This window comes from Drosophila montana, unplaced genomic scaffold (genome assembly GCF_035044405.1).
Source record: "Drosophila montana isolate Dmon_TW-CO22-7 unplaced genomic scaffold, ASM3504440v1 contig_3257_1, whole genome shotgun sequence".
Classification (NCBI taxonomy): domain Eukaryota; kingdom Metazoa; phylum Arthropoda; class Insecta; order Diptera; family Drosophilidae; genus Drosophila; species Drosophila montana.
Genome location: NW_026998140.1, coordinates 1,149,290 through 1,167,725, shown reverse-complemented (window position 1 = coordinate 1,167,725; position 18,436 = coordinate 1,149,290). Strand labels below are relative to the sequence as shown.

Here is an 18,436-nt window from a genome sequence, read left to right as displayed (position 1 = left end):
ACTTTCAACTAAATTGAGAAAAAATTAAGAACAATTAAACAAAATTAATATAGTTGAACTTAAGATCTCTTGTTCTTTCATTAAATAAAATTAGCTTCATTTAAGCTTGAAATTTCTATAAACAAAATTAATATAGTTGAACTTAAGATCTTTTGTTCTTTCATTAAGAAACAATTAGCTTCATTTAAGACTGAAATTTCTAAAAACAAAATTAAAATAGTTGAACTTAAGATCTTTTGTTCTTTCATTAAATAAAATTAGCTTCATTTGAGCCTAAAATTTCTAAAAACAAAATATCTTTGAACTTAAGATCTTTTGTTCTTTCATTAAGAAACAATTAGCTTCATTTAAGCTGGAAATTTCTATAAACAAAATTAATATAGTTGAACTTAAGATCTTTTGTTCTTTCATTAAGAAAAAATGCGCTTCATTTAAGCGTGTAAAGTAGATTCTTATAAGTAAAAAGCGCTAAATATTTGAACTTAAGATCTTTTGTTCTTTCATTAAGAAAAAGTGCGCTTAATTTAAGCTTGTAAAATGGATTCTACAAGCGCTAAATTCAAGCGTTTTTTGTCTTATTTTTTACTCATATTTAAAAAATAAATCCCGCAGAATGAAATGTCTTGTAATTTGTACGCAAAAAACTTTATAAGTACCATACTTTTTCTCTGAGTGTAAATGCCCATCAAAATTCAATACACAATTGACACAAAGCGCACTGATTTCTCTTCTATACTTTTCCAATTTTTACGATTCTGTTTATATTATGTTTTATATGTTTTTTTGTTTTTCGTTTTACCTTTACGCTCTCTCTCTGTTGAGTTTCCGTTACCTTTGGCATTTCCGTTCGACTGTTTAACCGTTATGCGTTGGCTTTTCCGTTACTGTTTTCGTTTTCGTTTCCGTATCCGTTCTTGTACGGTGCTGAGTGTGTGTGTGTGTGTGTGTGTGTGCTTGTGTTTTTTGCGGTGTTTGTTGCATCTTCATAGCTTGCAGGTTCGTTCGCTTGCGTATGATCTATCAATGCGTTTACCTGTGGATGCTTTCAAGGGTACGTCACACGATGCCGGCCAGCGACTGGGCGGCGGCTATGCGGGCCTGTGCCTGGGCGATCCCGACATCGGTGAGCTGACCATATCCGAAATGAGTCCCGAGGATATACGTGCCGAACTCAAAAGGTGACAACCCGAATTTACCAAACTGATCATGTTGATCATTTGATGATCATTTTATGGCCCCATTTTGATTGTCGTTTTTCGGCAGACTGTACACACAACTGGAGATACTGAAGAACAAGACGCTGCGTCAGGATAATCCGCATATTAGCAAAAGGCGCGGCGGCCGCAAGGCGGGTCATCGTCGCTTCTCATTGCAAGTAAGTGACTGAAGATCGACTGGCCGTCAAGTCAGGGTCTTCACTGTAAAATACATTTCCACCATGGCCAAGTGAAACGAAAGTCTTACTTCCAAACGCAAAAGCCAAAAGTTGTCTCAATGTTTTTAAAACTCTTTCAACTCAAACCAAATTCCCAGAGCCCAAGCCCAAGCCCAAGCCCAAGCCCAAGCTCCCCACCCCACTCTCTTTCTCGCTCTCTTTCGCTCTCTCTTTCCTCTCTCTCACACACTCTTTTTTAACTCCATTTCCACTTGTAAACTCTTTCTGTGTCAATATATAAGTATTAATATGAAATATATCTATATATATATATCATTGTTCTTGTCATGACTTGTACAATATTATGAAAAAAAACAAAAAAAAAAAAACTCAAACCCACCAACAAAAACCAAAAAAAAAAAACAAACCAAAAAAAACACTCTAAATGTAGAAAAAGGGCAGCAAAGATAAGGTAAGCAACGTCAGACTCTCTCACTGTTACATAACACGTAAAGCTAACCTAAAAAAACGAAACCTAAAACCGCAAAAACTAACCTAACTTTGTGTTGTGCATAACCTAAAAAGCGCCTAAACTCAACGAAACATATCGTTAAATCTTTGACAACAACTTAGCATGCAGGCCAAAGCTTTCTAAAATAAATCAATAATTGTACCAAGTCCTTTGAGTCGACTGTCTCTGTCTACAGTGTTTCCCAAAAATGCATGTACACCATAGCACTTCATGTATCTAAGCTAAAACTTAAAAAGAAAAACCCCATTAATTAAAACTAAAACTAACAAATGCACTAAATTAACACTGCTGAATTGTTAGACAAGCCCCATGAATAATATGAAGCAAAACCTTTCGCAGGCTTTAAGTGCCAAACATCGCAGCAATAAACATCATCAGGATATTGAAATAACCGAAGCGGAACCGTCGCGCACGCCCGAGGATTCAGTCTGCAGTGCGGAGGGACCGACAGATACCTATGCCGAAATATCGGGCATATCGCATTCAATGCTATCCCATTCCATGGTCTCCCACTCCGTTGTCTCGCACTCCAAGTAGGAAGTTCAAACTATGCGGCCATACTGTATATAACTCAAGCAAACTAGATATACGGTATATATACATATAGATATATGTACGTGAATGTATGTAACTGAGAATTAGGTGCAGCATTATAACAAATAGCGCAACAACACAAACAATAAAAGAATTACTTTAATTTTTGCAATGAGAATGAGCAAATGTTAAAAATAACAAATATATATAAATATAAATATAAATATAAATATATATACATATATAGGAAACAATAAAAAACATTACTTTATTTTAACAAAGCTGTCATGAAGCAGTGTTGAGCAACAACAAGAAAATATGCGTTGTGCATAGAACAGTGTTGAGTAACAACAACAATTCGAAAGAGATATGAAAATTTTGTACAATTTTGATAAATTTTTGAGAGCTGTTTTTTGTGCGTGTGGTTTAAGTTTTTTTTTTTTTTTTGATTGTGACAAGAGCAAAAGCGTAGAAGAAAATCAAAGAGTTGAAAAATGAATAACAGAGCCCACCTGTGTAGGTAAACGTTAAAACTGTTGCAGCAAATATGTTATCTAACACTGTTTTCTCTTTGTTTGAATATCTTAACTGAGTTCCTCGAAAGTAACTAAGAAAATACTTACAACTTAAATAATTTGCCTTTGATTTGTAACCGCAATAAAAATGAATCAAATATGTTAAAGAAAACTCTAAAGACAATTCCTAATGGTCGTAAATCAGTTGTAAATTTGAGCTTATAGGCAATACTTACTTATAAAACATACTAGAAATTCCACTCCCCCCCCCCACCTCTACTCCACCTCCCCCTCCAGTCAGCCCCTTCCGCATAACTAACTACTTACACAATCGACGCCTAGACTTTAAACTATGTATGTACTTTATATATACTTATATATAAATAATTAATATTGTAAAACCACAGCAACTAATCAGCGTATAGCGAATATTTGTATATACTTATATATATATATACTATACAAATATATATTGATTTATATATGTATGCATATCTGAAGTATGCGCCATTTAATATACTCGTACATTGTGAGAGGAGCAAAGCCACAAAATACCAAAGCGAGGCACTTGTTAACTTTCTGACAGAGCGAACAGAAAAACAAAAATTAATAAAAAAAATTAACAAACATTGTTGTATAATTTTACAAATAGTTCAGGAGAGAGTTGGGGGCGGGGCGGAAGTTAACGAACGTTCAGAATGTTAGTAAGTAGCTAATACTTATGAATAATAGTCAAGTAGCTAAAAAAAAAATAAGCAATTTTCACAATCCAAAATTGAATACAAAACTGCAAAAGATATAAAATAAAAAACAGAAAATTTTCCAAATTTTTACTTAACAATTTTTGAGGTTAGGTTTTGATTTATAATTCCCATACAAATAAAATACATTTGAAATGTTAAAATGTTAAATAAAACCATTTTTCACAATCCGAAATTGATTTCAAAACTCCAAAAAAAAGAAAAATAAAATAACAAAAAATTTTCAATATTTTTACTTTACATTTTTTGAGGTTAGGTTTTGATTTGTAATTCCAATAAAAATAAAATACATTTGAAATGTTAAAATGTTAAATAAAACCATTTTTCGCAATCCAAAATTGATTTCAAAACTCCAAAAGAAAAAAAACAAAAAAACTCAGATTTTTTTATATAATTTTTTGAGGTTAGGTTTAATTTTAAATTCCAATAACGCACAAAACGCGTTTTAAATATTATTTTGGAAAAATATAAAAACATTTTTCCCGATCCAAAATTGATTTCAAAACTCCAAAAGAAGAAAATTTAAAAAAAAAAACAAAAAATTTGCAAACTTTTCACTTTATAATTTTGTAGGTTAGGTTTTATTTACAATTATATAATTCCAATAAAAAAAAAAAATGACTTATAATGAAAAAAATAAGAACATTTGGCAGGTTAGTTTTTATTTTGTACTTTTATTTTCCCTTTTTTTCTAGTATTAAACGAAATACATTTGAAATGTATTTTGAATTGTATTACTCCGCTAGCCGTATAAGAAGTTTTTGAAAATGATAAAAGGAGGAAAAGCGTAATTATCTGAATAAATAAGTCCAAAATGAGAACAAAACAAGATTCAAAGCCATCTCATATAGAACATACAGTATACAGAATACAGTACATAGGCATTTACATGAGGTATACAAAGATATGTGAAAACCTTCTGGTTGGGAAAATGTATAAATTAGTTAAAAAACAAACACACACACACACACACACACACACGCAAGCATGCAACAAGTTGAGCATTTAAAGAATATTTAAAACAGAAATACAACTTTTTGATTGCGTTTGATCAAAAAGGTTTGTGTAAAAATATGAATAAATTGAAGTAATGGCATATACATTATTATATATAAATATATATATAACTGATTATACTATATATATATATATAAAAATTATACATATATAGGAATGCATGTAATTGACATATATGTATGTGTGTGTGTATCAGCATTACAATAACAAAAAAACATTTAATATACATATATGTGAAAATAATAAAAAGGAGGGCATACTTAAAAAATTAGTTGCTCATTGCAAAAGAAATTCCAAAGTCGAAAAAGTAATAAAAAAAAAACCGAAAAAACAAACATTTTGCAAGTGTGATAGTGTTCATAATATTCGTTCATTGTAATTTAAAGTAATAAAAGAAAAACAAAAACAAAAAAAAGATAATGAATAAAAACCAAATGTCTCATAGAAATTAAAATGCATTATGCGCTGCGTTGTCTAAATATATATATATATAAATATTTAAATATATATATATATAGATAGATATACGCGTAGGCCCGTTTAGGGTAAGGGGCAGGGCGAAAATCCAAAAATTGTAACGCAAATATTTCAAAATGAATTATGAAACAAAAAACAGAAAACCAAAAAAAAAAAAACAAGAGCGACAACAAAAAATGATACTAATAAACATAAATAATGATTAAATCAAATTTAAACTTTTGTATTTTATTTCAAAATGATGTAAGGAAAGAAGATTAAAAATCTATCCTTGATTTTCAGTATTCAGATTAAAGAGAAAGTCAAGATATCTTCGGCACGCCGAAGATTTAATACCCTTGCAGAAATGTTGGAATAATGCAGCTCAAAAATGCTGTTTTAATGAAAATATCTTTGAAAACCGAATATTGTGCCATATAAGATCCTACTATTCGACCGATCTTTCCTATAGCAGCTATATCATATATAGGTCCGATGTTGATAAGATTTTCCATACATGTAGGGAACATAGGGAAACCTTTAAATTCCGAGTATGGGTAAGATATCTTGATAAACAAAAAAGTTTTCCATACAAGTACTTAATTTTCAACCGATCGTCCCTATAACAGCTCTATGATATAGTGGTCCGATGTTGATAAGATTTTGAATACATGTAGGGAACATGGGGAAACTTTTAAATTCCGAGTATGGGTAAAATATCTTGATAAGCAAAAAAGTTTCCATACAAGTATTTAATTTGCGACCTATCTTTCCTATGGCAGCTATATGATATAGTGGTCCGATCCGGCCAGTTTCGACATATGTACGATAGCTTGAAAACTGAGAGACTAATTCGCACAAAAACAGATAGACGGACAGACAGATGGACATGGTATATATATACTTTATGGTATAATAAATTCAACATATGACTTACGGTTGTGAAGATATGCGAGGAGACTCATGAATTTTCCATATAAAAACTCCTTTTCGATCGATTTTTCCTATAGAGCTATATGATATAGTAGTCCGATGCTGCTAAGATTTGTCCTATAGGGCTATATGATATAATAGTCCGATGCTGTTGAGATCTGATCCATAGAGCTACATGCCATAGTAATTTTTCCTGTATAGCTTTATGATATAGAAGTCCGATGCTTATGAGAGATGTCTTATATGTTAGGTAGGACACACAGTTCCCGAACTGACGTATAAATATCGATAGATATAAATCGGACTAATATAGCCAAAACTAAACATTTCAGTATGGATCAGATTTCTAAGTACACACATAGATCAAATCTTCCATAAGTTCAATTTAGGGTAAGTATTTTCTTAAACGTATTAATATTAAAATATCTTCTCTTATAATATTTCTACAAGTCGGACCTTTATTCATTTATAGTATACTATATATGTATATATATATCTCTTCTTCTTTTCTTTGCTTTTTGTTTTTTTTTTTTTTTAAATATAATTGAATTGAATATTGCTCGAAGATGATTTCAAGTGTTTCCTTGTTAGATTGCAATTACATTCAATACATACAAATTATGAATTAATTAAATTTAAATTTACTTTTAATTACAATTTGTAAAGACTATTTACTCACTTTGCTTGCTTTGTTCGCCATCATTTTGGTAGTTGTTAGTTAATTAATTAGTTAGTTAGTTAGTTAGGATCTAGCAGTTATTATTAGTACGTATCGTTCGTTCATTTCTTTGCTCAACAACTTTCAGTTTTACAAAATTTCTCAATTGATTTAGTTTTTATTAGAGAGAGAAGCGAGCTTTGCATTTGGTTTTCTATTCTTTTTTTTTTCTTGGTTGCTTTTGATCGTCAACTTGTTTTATTAAAACTTAAATAAAAAATTACAATAATTAGTTAATTACTTAGAATTTATTTTGGTTTTACATGCGCTGCGCATTCGTTTTGTTGCTGGTGCCTATGTGTGTGCATTTTAGGTAGACTTTTTGTTTGAGTGTATTAATTATAATATATATATATATATTATATATATATATAGGTAATATTAGATGTACATTATACATTTATATAACACTATATCTGTTTTGTAAAAAAATGTACAATTTAATTGGTTTTGGTTGACTTTTTGCTACAGTTTTAGTTTTTAGTTTTTAGTTTTGTTTAGTACATACAACTTGCAAGTAAATTAATTGATTAAAAATGTTTCTTTTAATTTGCTTTTCGTTTCGTTTTAATAACTAATTATTATAATATATTACAAAAACAATTATAATTATTATGCGTATAAGCTTGTTACGTTACGACTCTTTACTTTTTAGTTTAATTTTTGTTTTCATTTTTTTAAAAGCTTAGTTTATCAAAAATTGTTATTAGATTGTATGTGTATATGTGTATATATATATATATTGTATATTTTGTTGTTGTTTTTTAAACTAGTTTGGCGCGTAAAGCTGTGTTGCGTTTTGCATAGAATTTTTGTTGCTTTTCGATTTATCAATTTTGCACTTAAATACTTTTTTGTCTTGCGTTTCGAAAATGCGCTTGAAGAACTTAAATAATTTATATTAAAAAAAAACAAAAAAAACAGCTTGGTTAACATTTAGAATGTACAAACCAGTTAAGCAGTTAAATTATGAGGAAAACAAACAAACAAACAAACTGAATAAGCACTAAACGATATTAATTGTAATTAGTTTTAAAACATAATTTCCATATAATTTTATACATCGTAAATAAATTTAAAGCCAAACAAACGAGATCCTGCTCGTATTGCAAATTAAGCAAAAGCGTTTTTTTTTTTTTGTTTCGTTTTAAGTGAGTAAAAAATTTTGAAAAATTCATCATATTTTTCAATGCATGAGAATAAATAACTTGGGGTTTGTTTTGTTTGGTTTTTTTTTTTTGTGTTTTTCTTTGTTCGAATTAAGTGTGCGTGTAATATTTAAATGTTTATAAAACAAATTAATTTAAGTTTTGCGCGTAGTTAAAGAATATCGTCAACATGAGTTTTAGCTTGAAACAAGTTTAAAACATAGAATAATATTTTATATAAAAAGGGGTATTTCACTTTATATGCATAAATAATATAGATGTGTGTGTGTGTAGGTGTGTGTGTGTGTGCGCGCAGGTGTGAGTGTGCGCTATAAAAAGTATTTAACGAGTACGATACAAAATAAAATATGCATTAAAATCTCAGAGAATAACAAAATTATGACTTATACGACATGACAAGGTTTATATATAATATATATATATATATATATATATGTATATATAAAAAAAAAGAAGGAAAATCAAATATCGTTAAACTTAACAATAGAAAACGCCATTGTTGTTGTAGTACAATTTGTTACTATAAGTAAGTTTTTCATTTTTTGATAGCAAAAATTCTAATTTAGAGTCTAGCAGCACTTTGAAGATTTGCCAGTCGTTGGTTGCTTGTGATCCGCGCCCCAAATTGTTGTCGTCTTTAAAGAACGTCTTTCATTACAGTTGCTCTCCACCTTCCAATCTCGATATCTCGATATCTCAATCTCTCAATCTCCCGATCCCGATCCAGTTCCAGTTTTAGGCCACATTCTGTGTGGTTCTCTTTGGGTCAACTATTATGGTCCGGCCACCGTTGGGCCTATCCTAGAGCGGATGCAGCTTTGTTGTGTGCACGGTTAAGGCGCTGCGTTGCGTGAATCGTTTGTCACAGTACGGACAGGTGTACGGCTTTTCGCCGGTATGTGTGCGTATGTGTTTCGTGAGATAGTCCTTCACGCTGAAGGACTTCTCACAGTAGCCACAATGAAATGGTTTTTCACCTGCAATTACGAGAGATGGCAATTTTTGGAAAGATTAGCATTTATCAAACGTCTGCACCGCAATTATCTGCTTTTTTTTTTTTTTTTTTTTTTGATATGCCGTGCAGTTCCAAAAACTTTCGTTTCGTTTGATAGATTTTTAGGTACATTGTAATTAATATATATATATATATTATAATAGATACATATATTGATTTGCACGTAATCATCAAACTAATATATATATATACTATATATATGTATATATATATACATATGTTGATAGATGTGTGCATAATATATATATTTCATTGTTGGTTGTGTGTTAAAATGCGTTTAACGAGACATATTATTACGTAATGAGATGAGGCGGGGCGATACGTTGTTTCTGGAATTTCTTTACGGTTATGACATTTCTCCGTTTTCATTGTAAATTATTGTAAAACTTGCAGAAGAGTTTTAACTATGATCTTTACTCTAATCTCTTACAAGAATAAATCAATCTCAGTTTTTAAAGTAATCTTTACAATGTTTTTTTTTAATATCGTTAATTTTAATATTGATTGAAGAATTTACGTACTCAAAATAGACAAGACAAACAATATAGATAATATCAAAATATCTCTCTCAACTGGATCGATCTAATATTTATATATATTTAATTATTTATTTATCTTTAAAATCCTTTTTTTTCATATTCGAAATCTTAAAAATAGTCTATAGAATTTAGGATTAAAGTGAAATCCCATTTTATGTAATACGTATTCGATTAAATTATATTTTATTATATTTTTATTATTAAAATTATCTTGTGGTTTATATCCTCTTCATTTCAAATCTTAAATTGGAGTTTATAAAGGATTATAATATAAAACATATTACTTTAAATCTCTTCATTTATCAATTGCATTTATAATATATTTAAAAAAAACTCTCTTCAAACATAGTTTTCAAATCTTCTGCAAGCAGCTAAAACTTTAGATTTTTGGTTATTTCTTTATTTATCAGTTATTGAATTTTGAATTTAATTAAAATTGTGCGCAGACGAAGACCAAGGCAAAACTGAATCAAAATTAAATCGAAATAAGTTTTCTTTCAACAATTTGTGTTCCACAACTTAGCGCCAATGATCGCAACTGTACATTTTGTGGATCATGTGGTCTACGCTTTGCCATGCTCTTCGCTGTGTGTGTGTGTGTGTGTGTGTGTGTGCGTATATGTGTGAGAGATACAGAGAGCGAGAGAGTATCGAGTACTGAGTATATTGAATATTAAGTATTTGGTATGACAAATGGATATGAAGGCAATTTGCATCAGAGTTTATTAAGATAAATATATATAATATATTTTTTTTTATTTCGAATAATTTGTATAGTTTTTTTTTTTTGTTTTTTTTTTTTGGTGTATTTGCACTTGAACGAGTCGAGTTGAGTTTGATTGATTGATTGATTGATTGACTGAGTTGATTTGAGAGTTGATTGATTGATTGATTGATTGACTGACTGAATTGATTTGATTTGAAAATATATTGCTTCTCACCCGTGTGAGTCGTTAAATGTTTGTTCAGGTAATCCTTAACAGTGAACGCCCTGCCACAATAGCCACATCTAAATGGTTTCTCACCTGTATGTATGCGAGTGTGCTGTTTTAGTGTATTCGATTGAGTGAAGGACTTGCCGCAGTAGGAGCACGTGTAGGGGCGTTCTTTGGGCGTGGCGCTGTTTTTTTTTTTTTACAATTTTTTTTTTTTCATATTTTTTTTTGATTGAGTATTTGCGGTGCGGGGTATAAAAAAAAAATAGAAAAAAAAAAGAACGAGAGAGAGAGAGAAAAAGATGAGAATAATTTGATTAGTAACATTCGTAATTCCAGTAATATTCATTGCACACTTAAACAGAGAGAGAGTCAGAGATTCAGAGAGAGAGAGAGATTGGACACAATAACAAGAACAACGCTTGGAGCGCACGGGCCACGCCCCATGGCACTTGACGGACGCGCCCATGCGCTCAGCCTCGGGACTGATCTTAAGGAAAACAAACAAAAATATATATATATATATGTGTGTGTATGTAAATAAATGGTTAACGGTAAATCGGTAAATTGGTAATTGTTCAAAAATGTCAACTAGATGCTGCAAACGGTTACTCAACAGTTGAGCCCAAAAAGAGTTGAGCACCCTTTGAGTCCAGGTGCAGCATCTGTTTTGCGTGTGCGTGTATATATTTTTATAGGGTATCTATATAAATGTGGAATTTACTCTGCTTCGCCCGTGTGTATCTTGCGGTGCATGGCCAGCGTGCCGGGCGTCTTAAACGTTTTGGGGCAATCGGGACATTTATGCCGGATCTTATGCGCCAGATCCGCGGGCACCGATTGCGTGCTAACCAGCACGCTGGTCGCACCGGCACCAGGTGTGCCCGCCGGCTGGACGCCAGGATTCGCTTGTATGGCATAGACAGGCACCGCATTGACCACATCGCCGCTGTCGCTCAAACTGAGTGGCTCCTCCTTGATGATGACCTGCAATCGATAGTGCATATGAATAGGAGTATATTGTGGGCATATTAAATAATGAGAGCATTTCCAGAATTGCACAGAAATATACCTTTTACTTTAACTCCTAACTGATATCCAATCTCATAGGAAATGTTTGTTCTTTTCTATTCACTTTCTGTTAAGCGTTTCCTTACAGAGATATCTCTCATCACATCTGATAGTAAATTACATGAACTAGCAGGAGCTGTCAAATTCTCTACTTTAAAGAGATATAAACTACATTCCAAATTTTCGTTATCCACAACAATTAAATTGGAATACAACAATACAAAGAGATCTCTTAACCTGAATACTGTGCAATCATAGTTAATCTCAATTGGCAGCATAGAAAATGTTTGTTATTTTTTAATTAATTTCTGTTAAATGTTTTCTCTTTTAAGTTCTCAGACCTACAGAGTTATCTCACATTAGAAATTTTTGTTTTCAACAACAATTAAATTGGAATACAACATTAACAAGAGATCTCTTGGCCCGAATACAATACTATGAACAGATCTTTCGACCTGATTACAATAATAAATTAGATGAACTAGCGAGAGCTCTACAAAAGGACATCTTCTTAAGAGTTAATTTTGCATTTCCTTCCAGTTTTTATACACTTTCTTATGAAATCTGAACCTATCTCTGATCTGCAAATCCATAAAGTATATATATTTCAGATCTGAGCAGCTCTACTAAAGGACATCTGCTCAAGACCGACTTTTCCATTTGCTTCCAGTTTTTATAGACTTTCTTATGAAATGTGAAACGCAAACAAGGCGACATCTCCGAAGCCATAAAGTATATATAGTCCTTATCAGATCACATGCTTTTCAAGATATCTCAAGCTCCTAACACATAAGCTAAGCCTTATCCACGTCCGACTTCTATATAAAATATTTGGATAAATCGAAAAATGATTATTTTGTCCGGCAAATTGTTTGCTGCGTGTCTTCTGGAAATGCTTGACTTGGTTTTGGCGCCCGAATCTTACCTGGGGATGTGTTACCGTTGCGCCGTTGCCGTTCTTCAGTAGTTTTACCGTTAGCGGCGGCACCTTGGGCGTTGCCGGATCGTTCAAGTCTTCCTGATGCTGTTGCTCCTGGAGTTCACGTTGTCGCTGCTGCTCCTGTTGCTGCTGCTGCTGTTGTTCGAGTTGCTGGTGATGATGCTCCTGCTGATGCTGCTGTTGCAATTGTTGCTCCTGTTGCAGCTGCTGTTGTTGTTGCTGCTGCTGTTGTTGTTGTTGTTGTTGTTGCTGTTGTTGTTGTTGCTGTTGTTGTTGCTGCTGCTGCTGCTGCTGCTGCTGCTGGTGTTGCTGCTCCTCGGGCGTCAGTCTCATATCACGCGGCGCCATGGCTGGCAGATCGTCCGGCGTCACCGGCGCCTCCTGATGCTCCATAAACGTTTGCTGACCGGCGGCCAGCATGGCCGCATTGCAGACGGCACCACAGTGAGAGCATTTGTATTCGTTGGGATTCTGTGTAACAGAATTGACGCCATAAATGCTGCAAACGATGCAGCGCGCCAAAAAGACGGTCTGATGCGTCAGCCGATGGTGCTCGTCCACCTCCAGCGGGCTACCAAACTTATCATCACAGTTGGAACACGCAAAACTGAGCGGCTTCAGCTGCTGCTGCTGCTGCTGCTGCTCGAGACTGGGTATGCCGCCGGGCTGTGCGTTGAGTGTGATGCCATGGCAGAGCTGCATGTGCTCGGCGGCGTGCTGGGTGCGCTCGAACTGCTGATGGCACATTGGGCAGTAGGGCGGACTGATCACGTTCGGGTCCATGCTGAGATTGGGCAGAAACGTTGTCTTAAGCGTGTCCATGCTGTGGCCGGATCCTGCTCCTCCTACTGCTGCTGCTGCTGCTGCGGCTGCTGCGGCTGCTGCTGCGGCTGATGCAGACGTTATATTGTTGGCTATCACGGCGGCAACTTGATGCGTGGGCTGTGGCTGGTGCTCCTCGGGGCGTGGCAGACGCAATTCCTGTGGGTTTGTGCTAGACTTTAACATTTCTTTCTTCAGGCTGGGCAGGCAGGCAGGCAGTTCGGGCGGGCGAGCGAGCGGGCGAGCGGGCAGGCAGCGGGCTTAGTTTCTCTAATTGCTTTTGGTTTTTGTTTTAGTTCAGTTTAGTAAGCGGCTTATTTCCAGCAGCACCAGTTCTGTAATGATGCATTCTTTTTTTCAGGCAAAAACTCAGCATTTGATTTGGTTTGATTGTTTTATTAGTTCGTTAGGCGTGGCCCAAGGCAAGCCACAAAAATAATGCTCATTGAATTGGTTTCTTCTGCTCAACATGCTAGCAATACCTGAGAAGTAATGTCAGAGTAATGATTAATTTCAGGTGTTTATTTCATTAGCAGCATGACTGTACACATACAGTGGTCGCCCGTCTAGAAGAACTGCCAGTACTACCATTAAAATCCTTTAATCCTGAATATTGCGAAATATTTTGCGTTCTTAAATGCTTTTTAATGTAGAACATTCGAAACAGATTTTAAATAAATATATGATCTAAATTTTCTGAAAGTTCAAATTAGCGGGCGACTACTGTACCAAAGCTACGGAAATTGAACATTCAATATATACGCTATGCTCGAGGATCAGGACAATACGAAATACATAACCTAACAAAATCTTTCTGTCTGGCAACTCTGTTGAGTATTTCGAGCCCTTAGCATGCAAAAGTAGCTTCCTTTTTCATGCCTTGGCAGAGACTACGTGCTTAAAGATGTATTGCGCCAGGCGCAGCGAAAAGGCGAAGAAGAAAGCTGCGTTGCGGCGAGATAACAAAAGCGGTGACGGCGGCGGCGGCTGCGGCAGCGCTGCTTGTAAAAATAAAAAAAAAAAGCGCGCTGTCCTGTTGCAGCAAGTGTGAAGCATAATACTAGTAGAAAAAACACACACAGCAGAGTGCAAAAGCAAAAGCAAATAGCAAAAGGCGGCGCAAATTAAGCGTAAATTAGCACAGAAAATCAGAAATTTGACGAGCCCAGCGGCGGCGGCGGCAGCGGCTCTCGCCTCGCGCGCAAAACGAAACGAAATCGGAAATCAGTTGGCGCTGCCGCTGCTGCGGCGGCTGCTGCTGCTGCTGCTACCGATCTCTGTTTCTGTGTTTCTCTGCTTCTGGTTGTGTTCCCCCAAGTTTGACCCCCACGTCCACCCCCCTCCGTTCACACACACACACCAACACACAGTCACACACTTATGGGGGGACAGGCAATGCGTTCGAATCGAAAAATTTTTCGGTCCGTCACTGTCATATTCTAAATTCGGAATTCTATTTTGATTTTTTTCTTTTTTTTTTGTGTGCTGCGTTTGCTGCGCGTTTTTATTCCAAGCCCTTACCAGCGTTTCCACGTATTGCACTTGTGTATTATTACGGCCGTTTTTATGGCGAAATTGCCAATCAATTCAACAACATTTTCTTTGTATTTGTACAACAAAAATACATTAACTTTTCACTTTTATTATTATTTTTGGCGAAAAATGTACAAGTACAACAAAAAGTATCGACGACATCGATACTTTTGCGTATTTCACTTTGCACTGAAATTCCAACATCGATAGCACCACGATATTGCTTGTTTGGCGTTGCCAGATAGTTGACACAATCGAGCGGCACTGTTAACATTCAGTCACGAAATTTCGGCAATTGCCGTAATTTTCACAATTTGTTTGCATAAAGACTGTATAAAGACTAAATATAAATCAGAGGAGAGCACAATGTCATGTCAAAGTCTGTTTACAAAGTATGAGTTGAACGCTTGTGGCTTTTTTCGTGACACGAACACGCACGCAACAACACGACGTGCTCGTGATACATATTCAAATATCAGTAGCTTTAATAAATAAAATAATAAGCAAGCTTATAAATTTCAACTAATCAAATGTTTATTATTATTAAAATTAGAATTAATTTGCATGTGAAATAAACCCGACACTTGCCCATCTGTAAGCTATATGACAACAGTATCTCTGTAATTGCACTTACCCTGCGACTCACTTAACAGAATTACTCCACCGCCTAACAGAGCTTTCACGTGTGTGTGTGTGTGTGTGTGAAATGTGCTTTGCCAATTTCACAACTGAGCAAAACAAAGTTTTTTGGTCGCCAGCAAAAGAAATTAATAAATAATTTCAATACAATTGGCAATTTCTGACAAAGCATAAAACACGGCCAAGCAGGCAACTTGGTCAGATCGTCAACAAATTACAGTAAGCAGCAGGAAAAGGAAAACGAGCTCGGACAGCCAAATAAAGAAAAGTTTGTTTTGTGTATTTTTTGAAATTCAAGTGAATTTTAACAGTAATCTGTTTTTTAGTATTATTGCCTAATAGCATGTCGTCGCCCTGGTCCAAGGTAAGCGCTGAGCCCGTGCAGACAGCCAATTTGGCGGACATCATGTCCGAGCAATATGCGCATCGCCTGCACGACAAGGAGCTCAAGGAACAACAGCTAAGGCAAGAGAAACAGATGCAGCCCGTGGCCACGCCCACGGCCACGCCCAGCTACTCGAATGTAGCGGAAACATCAGCAAGTGCCAGCAGCAGCGATGCTGGCGCCTGGGAGGATTACTCCATGCTCCTAAATCTCGAAGAGGGGCAACAGCAGAAGGAGCAGCTGCCAGGCGATATCCTGAAACTGCTGCAGGATGAGGCTGAATCGGATGCGGTTATAGCGCGAATGCTGCAATCTCAGTTCGATCACGAGTACAACGAGGAGCTGCGTCGCATCGAACGGCAGCAGAACAAACAGTCCAAGGTGACCGTCACACTGAACAAATATCTGCGCAGCGGCGATGCGGAATTTCTGCACGACACCGAAGCGGACGAGGACTACGAGGAGGATGAGCTGGCGCATCGCAAGCACGACTGGGATCGCTTTGAGACGAATGAAAAGATGCTCGATGCCATACCCAAGTGTGGCTTTAAGCTGGACAAAGAGGGCGAAATGATAACCAAGCATGATCCACAGCTGTGCGGCGTGCGCAATGCACAGCGTGTGATGTCCTTTCCCCCAGAGTTTCCCACCGGCGATGGCGCCTGCTTCGACATGAAACTGTCCAACAAGGTTAAATGGTTACAAATTAATATTAACGTGAGCTAATTAAATGAAACTCTTCGAGCAGGTCTTCAATCAGCTGAAGGCTTATTCGCGGCGTGGACGCGCCGATCGCAAGGAGAAGGTGGCCACAGCTGAGATGGGCGTGGATGCGGCCACGCGTCTGCTGCTCTACAAGCTGATCAACAATCAGATACTGGAGCAAATCAATGGCATTATATCCACCGGCAAGGAGGCGGTCATACTGCATGCCAATTCCGACGCCAGCTACACGGGCACCAATGAGCATGGACATGGCAACGGGGTGCTCATGCCGGCCGAACTGTTGCCCAAGGAGTGCGCCATCAAGGTGTTCAAGACGACGCTGAATGAGTTCAAGCAGCGTGATCGCTACATCAAGGACGATTATCGTTTTAAGGATCGTTTCAGCAAGCAGAATCATCGCGTCATCATCAATATGTGGGCGGAGAAGGAGATGCATAATCTGATGCGCATGCAGAGCATTGGACTGAATGTGCCCGATGTGGTGGTGCTGAAGAAGCATGTCCTGGTCATGCGTTTCATTGGCGACAATCACAATGCGGCGCCCAAGCTGAAGGATGCCCGCCTGAATGCCGCCGAGCTGAGCTGCGCCTACGAGGAAATCGTTGCCGCCATGCACAAGCTCTATAACGAGGCGAAGCTGGTGCACGCCGATCTCAGCGAATACAATATACTCTGGTATGAGGGCAAGTGCTGGTTCATAGATGTCGCGCAGAGCGTGGAGCCGGAACATCCCAGCGGCTTGGAGTTTCTCATGCGCGACTGCGCCAATATTGTGCAGTTCTTCGAACGGCGCGGCCTGCCCAACATCTACACCAAGGAGCAGCTATTTGAGTTCATAACCGCGTTGAATGCCGAAACGCACAATGCCGCCATGCTGGAGCGCATACATACGCGTGGCGCCTCCATCAGCCAGGCGACGGTGCCCAATCAGCTGGAGTGCCCCGATGAGCTGAAGCCGCTCGAATATCCCTTCGAGCTGGCCTGGGAGAAGTCGCAGCAGGATCGCGAGGCGGCCGCAGCGCTGCGTCAACTGGAGCTAAGCGAAGACGAGGCTGAGCAGGAGCAGGCAGATGAGCAATTGGAGCACGTGGAGGAGGCGAAAAGGAAGCTTAACAACGACAACAAAAACAAAAACACTGCCAAATGTGTCCAGTGACAGGCGTCAGAATTAAAGTTAACTATTAAATGTACTTGATTTGAATTTATAAAATTCATAAAACAAAAACTTGATGGGCTTTGCGGCGAACCCTTTCCAGATCGTTGGGTTCGTTGCGTGAACCTCGATATGCCACATCCAAGCACCCAGAATTAAGTTCGAGCCAGCAATTTGTTAATTTTAAACATTTTTGTTTGTTTAAAGATAACATTTCTTTGAAAAATGTTTATTTTGTTTATTAAGAGTTGGCATTTGTTTTGGCAAATCTCATTAATGCTTCCTTTTGGTTCAGACTAAATAGGTTAAGGTTCGGTCTGTTATATGCACAAGGAACCTTATGGGTAACCTTTCCAAATTGTAAAACGTTTTATTAATTTTAACAAGATTTTATTAAAAAAAGAACTGGGTTAAATTCAGCTGTGTTTTTTATACTGGTTCTCCAAATGCTACCCAATTTTTAATTCAAGATCTTAACTTATAATTGTAATATTTGTATGCCCTGACCTTGGACTAAAAAGTGGAATACTGTTTATATGCATACTTACATAACAGGCAGATGGATTCATCTCCTGTATATATATTCCTGTATATATCTAGCCTGTATGAACTTATCAAAGCCCGGAAACTTGAATGTTGAAATATATATTCTCATATAAGATACTCAC

The 18,436-nt window shown here is 36.4% G+C and overlaps 3 protein-coding genes across 8 annotated transcripts in view; 2 read left to right on the top strand and 1 right to left on the bottom strand.

Moving 5' to 3' along the window:
* smog overlaps window positions 1-2,860 on the top strand; it is a 42,419-nt gene extending 39,559 nt beyond the window's left edge. Inside the window, exons 12-15 of one of the 4 annotated variants that reach the window (XM_064690377.1) lie at window positions 1,051-1,178; window positions 1,264-1,375; window positions 1,827-1,847; window positions 2,247-2,860. In XM_064690377.1, the coding sequence (XP_064546447.1) occupies window positions 1,051-1,178; window positions 1,264-1,375; window positions 1,827-1,847; window positions 2,247-2,444 (459 nt within the window). In that variant the 3' untranslated portion in view covers window positions 2,445-2,860. Of the gene's footprint in view, window positions 1-996; window positions 1,179-1,263; window positions 1,376-1,826; window positions 1,848-2,246 lie in introns of all 4 variants that reach the window. The other 3 variants (XM_064690375.1, XM_064690378.1, XM_064690376.1) reach the window with 3 other exon arrangements.
* Window positions 2,861-7,367: 4,507 nt separating this feature from the next.
* Window positions 7,368-15,031, bottom strand: Cf2 (Chorion factor 2). 3 transcript variants are annotated; one of them, XM_064690285.1, is made up of 5 exons: window positions 14,854-15,031; window positions 12,496-13,814; window positions 11,224-11,486; window positions 10,506-10,684; window positions 7,368-8,987 (listed from the first exon to the last, which is right to left on the bottom strand). In XM_064690285.1, the coding sequence occupies exons 2-5, from the start codon at window positions 13,516-13,518 to the stop codon at window positions 8,812-8,814; spliced, it is 1,641 nt and encodes a 546-aa protein (XP_064546355.1). In that variant the 5' UTR covers window positions 13,519-13,814; window positions 14,854-15,031; the 3' UTR covers window positions 7,368-8,811. The 3 variants fall into 3 exon arrangements, with proteins under 3 accessions (XP_064546355.1, XP_064546356.1, XP_064546357.1); XM_064690286.1 differs by having other exon boundaries at window positions 12,496-13,667; XM_064690287.1 differs by having other exon boundaries at window positions 10,590-10,684; window positions 14,854-15,030.
* A 536-nt stretch (window positions 15,032-15,567) lies between these two features.
* LOC135433971 (serine/threonine-protein kinase RIO3) lies at window positions 15,568-18,183 on the top strand. The gene is made up of 3 exons (XM_064690284.1): window positions 15,568-15,772; window positions 15,831-16,579; window positions 16,638-18,183. Exons 2-3 carry the CDS (start codon window positions 15,848-15,850, stop codon window positions 17,769-17,771), a joined length of 1,866 nt encoding a protein of 621 aa, XP_064546354.1. The 5' UTR covers window positions 15,568-15,772; window positions 15,831-15,847; the 3' UTR covers window positions 17,772-18,183.
* Window positions 18,184-18,436: the final 253 nt, after the last annotated feature.

Coding starts and splice junctions, on each gene's coding strand:
- Cf2 (XM_064690285.1), bottom strand. CDS start 13,518: ATGTTAAAGTCTAGCACAAACCCACAGGAATTGCGTCTGCCACGCCCC. Junction 10,685..11,223: donor ATACACACGGGCGAAGCAGA/GTAAATTCCACA, acceptor AAAAAAAAACAG/CGCCACGCCCAAAGAACGCC. Junction 8,988..10,505: donor ACATTTAACGACTCACACGG/GTGAGAAGCAAT, acceptor TCGTAATTGCAG/GTGAAAAACCATTTCATTGT.
- LOC135433971 (XM_064690284.1), top strand. CDS start 15,848: ATGTCGTCGCCCTGGTCCAAGGTAAGCGCTGAGCCCGTGCAGACAGCC. Junction 16,580..16,637: donor ACATGAAACTGTCCAACAAG/GTTAAATGGTTA, acceptor CTCTTCGAGCAG/GTCTTCAATCAGCTGAAGGC.